This window comes from Ceratotherium simum, chromosome 13 (assembly GCF_057802395.1).
Source record: "Ceratotherium simum simum isolate JZ-2026a chromosome 13, ASM5780239v1, whole genome shotgun sequence".
NCBI lineage: Eukaryota > Metazoa > Chordata > Mammalia > Perissodactyla > Rhinocerotidae > Ceratotherium > Ceratotherium simum.
In genome coordinates, this window is record NC_141912.1 from 38,552,647 (window position 1) to 38,566,308 (window position 13,662).

At 42.3% G+C, this 13,662-nt stretch overlaps 1 protein-coding gene across 5 annotated transcripts in view; it reads left to right on the forward strand.

The window, feature by feature from the left end:
* The window catches only part of RNF8 (ring finger protein 8), a 37,242-nt gene that overhangs the window by 12,837 nt on the left and 10,743 nt on the right, over positions 1–13,662 (forward strand). For 4 of the 5 annotated variants that reach the window (XM_004424191.3, XM_087438538.1, XM_087438537.1 and 1 more), the window contains 4 exons: positions 5,046–5,786; positions 8,055–8,117; positions 10,992–11,081; positions 12,986–13,093. In XM_004424191.3, coding sequence (XP_004424248.1) covers positions 5,046–5,786; positions 8,055–8,117; positions 10,992–11,081; positions 12,986–13,093 — 1,002 coding nt within the window. The remainder of the gene's footprint in view (positions 1–5,045; positions 5,787–8,054; positions 8,118–10,991; positions 11,082–12,985; positions 13,094–13,662) is intronic. The other variant, XM_087438536.1, reaches the window with a different exon arrangement.

Below are 13,662 nucleotides of genomic sequence, written 5' to 3' on the forward strand. Positions count from 1 at the left end.
GTGTAGATTTCAGTTAACTGAGAAGCTCTTCAGATGGTTCGTCTTATGTATTGGTATCCAGCTCTTTCAGAAAGTCAGTTGTTTCAAAGTCACAATCTGAAATGCCTTGGTGGTTTGCTTGTCTCCAGTCCTAAAGGCTCAGGTGTATCGTTTGAACCTGTCTCATTCTTCTCCTACCATGTTGCTGTTCACCTGCTACCTGGTGATTCCTACCTTTGTCGTTCTGTAGGCTCTGGCATTTAAAGTCTCTGGTGAGTTACACTCTGTGTGAACAAACCTTGCTGCTTGGGACAGTTCAGCTTCTGGTTCTTTAGCAGCCGGAGCAGTGGTTCTCAACCGTGTTTCCATTTTTGTCCTTACCATCAGTATTTTTTTTAAATACCAGGTATCACATTAACATTAAGAACTTCCATTCACCGAAAGACATCATGATATCAAAAGAGAGTGAAAGGCAAATTCAGAGTAGAAGATATTTGCTACACACAATTGATGAAGGACTTATACTTGGATAAATACAGAACTCCAAATCAGTAAGAAAGATAACCCAGTTTTAAAAATGGGCAAGAGCCAGGCACTTCACAAAAGATTGTATCCAAATTTTCAATATTCATGAAAAGTTGTTCAGCCTCATTAATGATCAGGGAAATGCAAATTAAAACCACAAGGGAATACCACTACACATCCGCCAGAGTGGCTAAAATTAAATACCGATGATGCCAGGTATTAGCAAGATATGGAGCAAGTAGGGCCGGCCCGGTGCCGTAGTGGTTAAGTGTGCATGCTCCACTACAGCGGCCCGGGGTTCGGATCCCGGACGCACACCAACGCACCGCTTGTAAGCCTTGCTGTGGCAGCATCCCATATAAAGTAGAGGAAGATGGGCACGGATGTTAGCCCAGGGCCAATCTTCCTCAGCAAAAAGAGGAGGATCGGCATCGAATGTTAGCTCAGAGCTGATCTTCCTCACCAAAAAAAAAAGATATGGAGCAAGTAGTCTTTTGGTAGAAGTGTACATTGGTACAACTATTTTGAAAAATTATTTGGCAATATTTGTTAAAGTTGCCCGTATATATACCTCATGACAATATTTTCACTCCCAGGGAAGCAACCCAAATGTCCATCAATAGTGGGATGGATAAATAAACTGAAATATTCTTACAGTGAAACAGTATATAGTAATGAATATGAGTGAACTACTACCACAGTCATGTGTTGCTTAACAACGGGGATACAGTCTGAGAAATGCATTGTTAGGTGGTTTCATTGTTGTGTGAATAAGAGTGGTCTTACACAAACCTAGATGGTATAGCCTGTTATACACCTGGGCTATATGGTACAAATCTTATGGGACCACTGTTAGATATGCGGTCCGTTGTTGACTGAAACAGTGTTATGCAGCGCATGGCTATATATCCAATAACATGGATAAATTGCACAAACATAATATTGAGTGAAAGAAGACAGACACAAAAGAATACACATTATATGGTGCCATTTATATAATGTTCAAAACCAGGCAAAACTAATGTGTGATGTTGAGCCAGACTAGTAGTCACCATATGGAGGGGGAGGGGCTTAGTGGCTAAAAGGGGGCACTAGGTGGTGTCCGGGTTGCTGATAATGTGGTTTGTTTTTTTTTTTAAGCCTTGTGGTATTACATTGAGATGTTCACTTTGTGATTATTCATCTAATTGTGCATTATGATTTGTGCACTTTTATGTTTGTATGTTATGTTTTAGTAAAGAATTTAAAAAAATACTGGTACACACCTGTTAGGATTTCTAAAATAAAACAATACCAAGCGGTAGTGAGCATGCAGGGTAACTGGAACTGTTAAACATGGCAGGTGAGAGTACAAAGTGGTATTGGCCACTTTGAAAAACAGTTTGGCAATTTCTTACTGTTAAACAGTTAAACCCAGTGATCCTATTTCTAGGTATTACTATAAACTAATGACAACTTAGGTTCTTACGGAATCTTGTCCATGAATGGTTATGGTGGCTTTATTTGTAGTCACCCAAAACTGGAAAAAACAGCTAGGGAATGGATAAACAAACCGGTACACCCATACCCTGGAATACTACTCGGCAATAAAAACATCAGACTACTGTTAATACAACAACGTGGACGAATCTCAGTCATTATGCCAAGTTAAAGAAGCCAGACTCAAAAGGGTACATATTGTATGATTCCATTTATACAAGATATGTTTGCCTATGTAGGGCAGAGAACAGATGAATAGTTGCCTGGGAATGGGGGAAGGGTTGACTGTAAAGGGGCACTGTGTGTTGACACAATTACGCACTATATGTGTTTGTATATAAACCTGACTTTAAAAATCCTGATACCTAGTTCCCATCTCAGACCAGTTAACTCAGTCTGAGGGTGAGACTCAGCTACTGCTATTTGTTTTAAACATTTCCATAAATCATCTGGAAAACTCCAAGAAAACATTGCCTTTTGGCTTTGAGTTTCCACTGTCCTCAAGAACTGATTAAAGACACTGGACAGAGATTGAGCATCAGGTGAAGTAATTAGTGTTTAAGAGAGTGTGGGTTATCCCACCTTTTCCCCGTTGATGGCTAAGAGACATCGGGCAGGCGTTTCTTTGGTTATCACTTTGCTGCTGCTGACACTGTTCAAACTGGTGATTATGAAAACCAATATCAAGAAAGGCTTGATCGGAGTTTGATTTATTTAAACCATTGTATTTGAGATCATATCCTGGGCAGTACTCAATTGTTTTCATCCTTTTCTACAGTCATTTTGTGAACAGACCTGACTCAGGGCTGTGGTCCAAATTATACCACTAGGTGTCACCAGGGGGTGATGAATGGGTAAACATAGAGGGATCCAAGGAGAAAATGTGATGGGAAAATTTTGAGAGCTTATTTTCCAGACCTAAATGGGCTCTGAAGGAGGCAGGTTACTACAGACCTTCTAGTGGAGGGCTGCATTGTGTCTTGAAAGTTTGCCCCAGCTTTTTAGGATTCCTTGTTCTCTCTAGCCTTGGGCTGCTTTGTAACCTTCTTTATTTATTTATTTAACCATATCTTTGCCTTTGAGATTTTTCTTAAATGTCTATACCTTGGCATTAGGTGCAGGTGGCCTCCTGTGTCATATTACTTTCTTTGAGACCTTTTTCCTACATATAATCTAAAATTGTTCTACTAAAAAATTGTTCTCAAATAGATTCTTCTGGCCTCCATATCCCTCCTTTGTTATTTCCCCACTTGTTATATCAGAAGTCAGCACAACTGATCACTCCCCATAATATCTCGCGCTGAATATGAATAGAAAGTTTGGGAGAAGGTTGGCCAGATAAGCCAGGTTAGGCCGAAGGCAGTGGGTTAAAGCCTGTCTCTCTGTGTATATCTATGTTCTTCTTTTTTTCTCTCTCCTCGCTCAAGCCAAATAGTATAAAACCAGAAACAAGGGCCTAATACCAATCCAGAGCTGAGATCCTACTGCCCTTCATCCTCTGTGTCTTATGGTGAAGCCCCCTGTCCTTCATATTTGGGTTGACCAGGTATTTTTTCTGGCTGAAAGGTAGCTGTTGTTACCAGCATAAACAGAAGTCAGTCCCAATTCAGATGTGAGCTTCATCTCTGGCCTGTCCTCCAAAGTTCAGTCCTTCATATGGGTTAAAATGCCCACTTGTCTCTTTCAACTCTAAATCATACATTTGTTTCAAGTCTATTTTAGAAGCCTTCATCCCCATTTAGCATCTCTTAGCTAACCCAGCTATAGATGATATCCCTTTGCATTTATAGGCTGTGCTGTGTAATCCCACATTTGCTTATATGTGCCCTGTGTTTTCCTTTCCACAGTCAGCTGCTAAAAGTTGTTTTCATATCTTCTACTTTTATACTTGGTATATTTACCTTGTAAGATGCTGAACATAGAATTGAAGTGATTGTTGATAGATCAACTGAGCCAGAACATAATACTAGTAGTGAAGACTTATATAATGCTTACCCGGTGCCAGGCATTTTTCTAAGTACTTTACATATGTTATCTCTTTAAATCCATACAGACACCATAAGGGAGAGACTATTATTATCCTCCATTTTATAGATGTGGTAACTGGGGCATAGAGAGGTTAAGAAACTTGCCCAAAGTCACACAGCTATTGAGTGATGGAGCCAGATTACAAAACCAGGTAGTCTGACTCCAGGGTCCATGCTCTTCACCCCTATGCTGTGATTTAATTAAAACTATAAGAGTAAATATTTCTCGAGCATTTATTATATGTGAGTCCCTGTGCTAAGTGTTTACATGTATTATCTCATTCATTCCTCGTGGGAACAGTATGGGGTAGGTACTGGACTATCCCTATTTTACAGACAAAACTGAGGCATAGAGAGGTTAAGTAAATTGCCAAAAGCCATGCAATTAATAAGTCCAAGGTGGTGCATTCGAGCTGTGTACCCAAGTCTGTCTGAGTCCAGAGCTCCTGTTCTTAGCCACTGTGCTGTATTGCCCATGGACCTCTGGTGCTGTTAATGGGGTCAGATCCTACCTGCGGTTTGACCCCAGTACAAGGTATTGCTACTCTCTTTTTTGGTTTGTGTACTGGGAAGTGCTTTGCTCATTCACCAGTGTGTTCAGGGGCGACATCCAGAGACAGTGTTGTATGACTTTCCTGGCCTGGCCTACCTTTTGAACCTAGTCATTAGATGCCGCTTCCTTCACTAATAGCAGTTTTTTCAGTCGTGGGCCATTGCCCCCAGTGTAGGTCAATAGGAGCAATTCAATTTCTGTTTCTGTTAATGCTACTGTATTTATTTAAGTAATTCTTCCACAAGTAAAAAGGTGATTCTGCCTGTTATACAGACAGTTCTCTGTGGAGACATGAATGTGAAATACAGGTAAAAAGCCAAAGCGGTGTTTGAAGAATGCTGTTTCTGAACCTTTCATTTCTATTTGTTCTCAAGAGTTTTCCTTATGAAAAGGCACAGAAGGTTTTGCAGCAGTAGGAGAGAAATTCCATTAAGAGGAGGAAGATCATGAAGCTTATCTTGTCTTTCTTTCCCTTTCCTCAGAGTCTGAATGGTGTTTGGCTGAACGGAGAACGTCTAGAACCTTTAGAGATCTATTCTATTCATAAGGGAGACCACATCCAGCTTGGGGTGCCTCTGGAAAATAAGGAGAATGCAGAGTATGAATATGAAGTTACTGAAGAAGACTGGGAACGGATGTATCCTTGTCTTGCCCCAAAGAATGGCCAGATGATAGAAAAAAATAAGGGCCTGAGAACTAAAAGGAAATTTAGTTTTGATGAATTAGAGGGTCCTGGAGCTGAAGGCCCCTCAAATTTGAAATCCAAAATAAGTAAAGTGTCTTGTGAACCTGGTCAACCAGTGAAGTTACATGAGAAAGGTGAAGTGGTCAGTCCACCCTCTGAATATTTGAATCCTAAGTTGACTTCTCTTGAGCCAAGTGAGAAGACCACAGGGGCTCACGTTTACCCTGGCCCCGCAGGAGTCATAGAGCTTCATCGAAAGAAGCAGAAAGCCTCAAACCCTTCAGCATCTCAGAGCAGCTTAGAGCTGTTTAAGGTGACCATGTCCAGGATTCTGAAGCTGAAAACACAAATGCAGGAAAAACAGGTAGCTGTTATGAATGTGAAAAAGCAGACCCAAGAAGGGAACTCAAAGATGATTGTGAAAATGGAGCAGGAACTGCAGGATTTACAGTCCCAGCTCTGTGTAGAACAGGCCCAGCAGCAGGCCAGAGTGGAGCAGCTAGAGAAGACTTTCCAGGAAGAGCAGCAGCATCTCCAGGTACGACACAGGAGGGAAGGACAAGACTGCCCCTCGGGGAGGTGGGCAGGCTCTTTGTGATTCTCTGGCCAGACCTCTCTGTTTCTGGGTCAGGGACCAAATGCTGAGTGCCAGGGACAGGAGGTGGAATGGGAACAGAAAACTGAGATGAGAGAAGGGGGTCGAGTAAAGGGTTAAGGCTTCAGCATGGTGATCAAATCAAGAGCTAGAGTTGGGGTGCCGAGATGGGGTGTAAGGTGGCAGAGCCACTTGGGATGTAACTGATCTCAGGATGCAAAGCTGAGGCATCTCAGAACTGAGGTAAATTCAGAGAGAGGTTGGATGAAGGTCAGGATGCCGCAAAACCACAGCATACTCTAATTAAACCGAGTTGTCTTCATGAGTTATCTATCTTTGCTTTGTGGTCAAAGGCAAATCATTTAGCCTCAAGGCAGGTATGGGTCAGCTGGTTTCTCTGCCTTGTTGTACCTGGCAACTTGTTAGCTATGATGGTTAGTTAACTCTAGCTAACCTAGGAAGTGGGAGGCTGGAAAGGCAGGCAGTGTTTTTGTTTCTATCCTGAGCAGCCAGCATAGGAGAGAACAGGTGCACCATAACTCAACTGTTGAGTTAAGTGATAAGCCACCTCCTATAGTGCCTTTAGCAGGAAGGTAAGATAATGACTGTCTTAGCTGTCTCAGGGTAAGACCAAGTGTGTCCCCATCCCTGAGTCATTTGCTTAAATGACAAGCTCTTGCACAAAGCTTCTAGGCTAGAGTTGATCTGGTCCCTGTTCAAAATGTCAGTTCCCATCTGGCAAGAACCGCACATTTTACTCCCATCTACTTGCTCAGGTAATACGGAATGTCAAGAATTCCCCACTGTGATCTTAGAACTGAGAAGGACCAATCAGGATTGAAGTGAATAAGCTTTTGTCTTTTGTTTACTTTGCTCAGGGCAAGGAACAACCAGTAGTGTTGACTGAACAATTTATAAATTTCATTCTAATCTCTGGAATCCCCTTGAACTGGTAGTATTGGCAAAGGCCATGGATTAAATAGGTCTTTCTAAGGGTATATGCTGAGTGCCTATGTGTACTTTTTTGCTTCCCTTATCCAGCCTGGACTAGCTCTTGAATTAATAGAGGGAGGTTTATCTCTACATATTTAGTGTATCACACCTTCACCAGAGCAGAACTCTTTTAAAGGCTAACGTGTTCAAGAAAAAGAGTTACTGTTAATTAATATTGTGGCTGCTCTGGGCGTGCTTCAAGATATAGCTGTAAAATCTTTTTCCATACCAAAATGGTAAAGAAAGGCAAAAAGCACTGCTTTAAATAATTTCTCTGGGTATGAGAGGGTCATGTGTAAATTGCTCTTGGTGAAGTGTATCTAGTCCTTTGTTTATTAGCTGCATTTCCGTCTGCCGCCAAGCCCTTGGGATTTATCTTACCCCTACTACTAGTTCAGAAGCTCATTTAACCCTTGCTCCTTCACACAGATTTTTTTTGAGCACCCATGTTGCCTGGCCCTATACTTGGGTTTGGGTGGTTATAAAGATGCTTAATAAATGGTTTTTGCCATTAAGGAATATGTCTTGTGGAGGAGACCAGATGTATTATACACACAAAGTAATCAGAACAGTTTTGAGTCAATATATTTAAATTAGAGAATAATTTCAAGTTGGCATATTAAATAAGTAGGTAATTCTTAAAGTAAGGAGGGAAGGGCCCGGACGTACTTGTGGAAGGTGCTGGATGTAGGGTAATGATGATGTGGAAGGCATTCACGTCAGAGGGGGCTGATGGAGGAAATATAGCATAAGCTCAGGCAAGGCGGGAGGAGGAGCAGTTTATGCGCTGGAAGTGGTAAAGAGACCCAGAGTGAGGGACAGTGAGGGAGGAGACGTGGTGGAGCTCATGAGTGCCAGTCTGGGGGAGTCTATCTGAGTTTAGATATCTGGTGGCTCAGAAGCTCTCAGTTTACATCCTTTTGGGAGTCACAGCCTTAACCAGTGGAGACGTGGAGGATTAGCCCAGGGTTTCTCCAGAACAACCTGAGTGGTGGCTTGAAGGTGACAGCCCTCGGGTGTGCAGTATTTGAGCAGTTAACTCTGCTTAAATCCATTACTGCCAACAGCTTGAAGTAAAACGGGAGGTTTTCCACCTGCTCCCTGCCCCCTGTTGTTCCCAGATGCTCACGCTAGCTGGTTCATTCTGCTTGTTGCTGGATTTTATTCCTTCTTTCCCCTCCCAGCGGGAAACTTTCCATTTTGTTTTTGGCTTTGCAGGGCTTGGAGAAAGAGCAAGGAGAAGAGGACCTGAAGCACCAGCTGGCCCAGGCTCTGCAGGAGGTGACTTATCTCTTGCCATTGTACAGAGATGATAGTGGGCTGTGGAGTTGGGGGCAGCCAGGCTTTGTGTGGCCACTGGCTGCCTCTGCTGCTTAGCACACACCTCTGTGGCATTTCCAGTCCGTAGACAGAGGAGGTGGCAGCTGCTCACACCATCATGTCGGAGGTTTGGAGCCTCACAGACATGCCAGACCTCAGCATGAAAAGTTACATCTTCATCTGAGCAGAAGTTGCTCTAGTGAAGATGGAACAGAGCCTGTAGCAATTAGGAGGCTCCCTGGGGAAGTGGCTGCACTTCCGGGCAGGTGAGGGCAGCAGAAGGGAATTGCGAGCTGTGACTTGGCCACCAGGGCCTGCTAGGGCCTCTGTTACCTCACCATTCTTGAGCTGAGCCATCCAGAAACTATTCAAGAATGTTCCAATTAAGCATTTTAGGTCAGGTTGAGAATGTACAGTTTAACAGTCAGCAAAACATCAATTTACTAGAAGGGCAAGGCTCACAGGAATAAAATTCTCCTAAAAGATTACCTGTAATTTATTTCATTTAACTTGAATACCTCTTTCATCTGATTATTTTTTATAAGCTGTTTTGCATCTTTAAAACCTACTTTGTCTTCTCGCCTTTATGTGTTATGATTAGTGGTTTGATGCAAGTTTAGTCAGGAGGTTAGTGGGATGGTTCATATCTCCTTGAAAAAAGTGACCAGTCACATTAAAATTTGGTCAGGAGAATCTATCCTTATGTTCTTTTATTGCATATCTATCCCCCAAACTTCTTACAGTGTTAACAGTCACATATTATTGTAAGCTTGGGATGGTGCCTGCCTTGATTTCCTTGGGCATGCACAAACAGCCTTGGAAAGAATTAGGTGAAAATTAATTCAGTCTTTTTGGAATTTTATTTTCTAAGCTTGTTTATTTTTTAAGGTGGGAGGGTAGGCATGTTTCCCATTTAGAGCATTATTAAATTAATATTCAGATACTGTTTTGAAGTTGACTGGAAAAGAGTAAGGTTCTGTTACTTGGAAATCTCCAAGGGATCATTGAGTACCCTGCACCTACTACTCTTGTTCCTCTTCTGAGACAGACAGGAAAACATAGTATCATTTTACATGAGGTATTTGGCCAGTCTCCATTCGTTAGCCTAAAATGGGATACTTTTAGGTCATGATTCTATAACAGCCTGCCTGGGCATACCACTCGCTTGGCTGAAACATGGGTGTTTTTTGGTCCACCCTGTTGGTCCCTCTGAAGCTGTTCTTTTTCATTTACCAGGCCATTATAACAACTTTCATTTACATAGAGCTTAAAAAACTTTTCTAGTGCTTTTATTATCTGTTATTTTATTTTCTTATGAACACTGATGGAGGAGGGGCACCTGTTTTCCCATTTTAATAGGTGAGTAAGTTAAGGCGCACATCTAATTAGCAGTCCAGATGAATACCCAGGCCTTCTGACATAACTGCTTTTTTCAGGAGACCACACATTTTATTTATTTATTTATTTTTATTTTTTTATAATTTTATTTATTTTTATTTTTTTATAATTTTATTTATTTATTTATTTTCCCCCCAAAGCCCCAGTAGATAGTTGTATGTCATAGCTGCATATCCTTCTAGTTGCTGTATGTGGGACACGGCCTCAGCATGGCTGGAGAAGCGGTGCGTCGGTGTGCGCGAGGGATCCGAACCCGGGCCGCCAGCGGCGGAGCGCACGCATTTAACCACTAAGCCACAGGGCCTGAGACCACACATTTTAAAATTTGTTTCTTGAGTAATAGCTTTTCAGAAATACTTACCTTTACTTTACCTTCTTTAAAAAAGGATTTGAGATGAGATTTAAAGTATAGGCTATACTGAAGCATGAGGAAGCTCAAAAATTATGTTCCATAGAATTGCAACCTCTTGACATTCAGTGTAGGCAGTTAGTCACAATGAATGAGCTGTTAGCTCTCGGGCGTGCCAGCTTCCGGAATACACAGGCAGGGTTCAGGCAGCATTGCCTTATGAGCACTGCAGTGTGTAATTTGTGGAATAAATAGGTTAAAGGTCTTTTTTATTTTAATGAAAATGATTATCTAGTTTCCCTGAATCCCATTTCTCCCTGATTATTTCTTAAAAGCCACTCGCAGTGCTGGGTAGCCTGAGTTACTTACTAGTTCTTGATCATTGGTTCCCAGTATTACTTGGGTGGCTTTTTAAAAATATGCACATTCCTGGGCCCCGAGCTAAAACTACAGAATCAGACCTTCTGGAAGGTGGTATAAGTTCTTCATTTGATTTGGGTGGCCGTGGAGGTTGGGTTATTTCCTGTGGGATTAATGGGTTTGATAGCCTCTCTCCCTATTTGCCCCCTTCCCTGAAAGAAAACAGCAGGTGAATGGGATGTCCTCAAGCAACAAAGGCATTATTATTATTATTATTATTATTATTTTTGTGAGGAAGATCAGCCCTGAGCTAACATCCATGCCAATCCTCCTCTTTTTGCTGAGGAAGACTGGCCCCGAGCTAACATCTATTGCCAATCCTCCTCCTTTTTTCCCCTTTTTTTTTCCCGTCCCCAAAGCCCCAGTGGATAGTTGTATGTCATAGTTGCACATCCTTCTAGTTGCTTATGTGGGACGCGGCCTCAGCATGGCTGGACAAGCAGTGCGTCAGTGCGTGCCTGGGATCCGAACCTGGGCCGCCAGTGGCGGACCGCACACACTTAACCACTAAGCCACAGGGCAGCCCCAAAGGCATTATTTTGAAATTGCCAATTCATTGATCCCTTGAACCAAAGCCATTGACAGAGAGAGGGAGCAGGCATGTGTGTGGCTAAAAGGAAGGATGCCGTGTAGCTTATCTTGAGTATGTATCTGCTATGTTTCTGCAGCATCAGGCTCTAATGGAAGAGCTAAATCGCAGCAAGAAGGACTTTGAAGCAATCATTCAAGCTAAGAACAAAGAATTGGAGCAGACCAAGGTACTGGAAAGAAGATGAAGGTTTAGAATTTGGTTAGTACATGCAACTCAGCATTTTCAACAGTGCAAGGGTTGCTATGGTGAATGAAAAGAGAGATTACAGCTGTTCCCTGCCTCAAGGGAAATAATCTGTAAAATTATTCAGGCCTATGGAAGGTTCTGCCTGTAAGACAACATCTATTTCCTTCCCTCATTCAGAAGCGAAACGCTGGGAATAAAACAGTCACATCCTGCAGTCTAGTCCGTTGTCTATGGGTAGGTGCTCCTTCAGAGTGTCTCACTGACGTAGGTGAAGGAGTGGTGCAGTCAGAATAAAAAATAGTTCATTCTGATGGATTATGTAATTATTTCCCACAATCAGATCAATGGAACTCTTAAATTAGGGGTTATAAACACAAATGCCCGCTAGGGTCAGACTGGTAATAGAAATGAGTGAAGAACACAGTAGGGAGCTGTGAGGACACAGGCACTTGACCCCCCCACCCCCACCCCAAGAGGCAGCTCTTCTCTGTTGCAGCCAGTTGTTGCCATTGAGAAATGCTAGCACAGTGTTGTCAGATCTTCTGAGTTTTCCGCAGAAGACAGAAATCCAAATGTTTATGTGAAATATCCCAATTTTCAAATATTGGCAACAAGTTCAATTTTTTATTTTGTTTTTTAATACCATGAGGGCCAAACTACAAGTCTATGGGCTGGATCCAGTCCACAGGCCACCAGTTTGTACCCTCTGACCTGAAATTAATGCCTGAGTCTGACTGCATCTCTCAGCCCACCCCTCCTCACATACAGACCTGGAGCAGAATACAGAAAAGGGGAGACTCTCTTTTCAGTTAGTTTGATATCCTTATCCTCTGGTTAAGTCACAGTACTTTTCCTCCCAATTCATAAGTTCTTAGGGAACTTGACTCCAGTTAGAAATGAGTCCACAGAGCCGGTCTTCCTCAGCAATAAGAGGAGGATTAGCATGGATGTTAGCTCAGGGCTGATCTTCCTCACACACACACCAAAAAAAAAAAAAAAAAGAAATGAGTCCAGATCCTCTTCACTACCCTAAGCAGTCTGAAAGTCTTTGCTTGGATTAGAAGAGAAAATAAAAGATGAAAAGTGATCAGCCACTCAGATATACCCTAAATGACTTCTCCTCTCCCCCTCAGGGGCTCCTAATGCTTTCTGTTTTGGGGTTGAGGTGCTAACTTAAATAAATGTATACTTCAAGAGAACACACTTAGGATCCTCCCTAAAAAGTGTATCCACAAGTGGTCTGCCCTCTTGGGGAAAGCACAGGGAGATTGAGCTGCAGACCTCTGCAGGAGTGGGCAGTCGCTAGCACCATAGAGCTTGGGGCCTGAAGGTACTTTAGAGAGGCTGTCTCTTCAGCCTCCTGCCTGCAGGGAATATAGGTATTATCCTTATTTTATAGAAGAGGCAACTGCAGAGAACACAAGGGACCTTATACACTAATTCCAGCTTCCTACCTTTATGAACTGTTCTTCATGTCTTCTTTCTTGTCCAGTAAGTTCTTAGTTGCTTGGGATGATTTTATATCACCTCTAAACTGCAGTTCGCTATAGCATGCTTAATGCCTTGTTCTGGTCTTGGGTGGTTGGTGCTTGCCTTGAAATACCTTCAGTTTTTCTCATTTGGTTAATTTTGGAAAGGAGACAAACTACAAATACTGAAAACTGGAGAACAGAAAGAGAGGAAGACAGTGCCTTATATAAGAAAGCAGTTCCGAGAAACAGGAAACCCTGGGGAAAGTGTTTTATTCTTGTGTTGCTGCGCCAGGATGAATTTTTAATGTAGACTCCTCTTGAATCCTATTCCAGAGGATTAACTCCATCCCTGTTCTATTTTGCCTTCTTGTTGGTTCTCCCGAATGACAGGTGGGGTTGTGTGTCTTTACAGGAAGAGAAGGAGAAGGTGCAAGCACAGAAGGAGGAAGTTCTTAGCCATGTGAATGACGTGCTAGAGAATGAGCTCCAGTGTATTATTTGCTCAGAATACTTCATTGAGGTAATTAATGAGCAGTGGCTCACTCCTCCTCGCTCTCGCAACCCTGCATGAGGCCTCGGCTACACAGGCTGCTTCTGCTATAGGAAACATTCTGAAGAGATTTTTCTTCCAGGAACTTAATGTAGCTATTTGACTTCAAAGTGACCTCTAGAGATGGCTATTTCTCGTTTGTTTTTGCAGTCTTCTTTACCTTCATTGTCCTGTTTCTTATTTCATTTGTTCTTGAGTATTTATGTGGTATAATCAATATTTTTAGTTACAGTAAAACTATGTCTTTATTGTTGGGGAGAAAACAGGGCTACATGGCGTTGGGTTTTTGAAGTATCAGAATAAAGCTGATCATTGAAGCTCCTCTCTTTACTCTGAATGGGCACGGTGCTGAGGGGGTGTGTAGTGCGGCCTTTAAACAGGGTGGTAAATGTCACTGATGTGTGTGGTTGCTTTGGGAATTCAGCAGCCAAGTGAAACAGATTTCAGGGACTCCGAGGCTCCTTATGAAAATGAAACATCTCTCTTCTAGGTTACCGTTTGTTATCCTGTCATATTTTTGCATAGCTCTCTTTTATTTT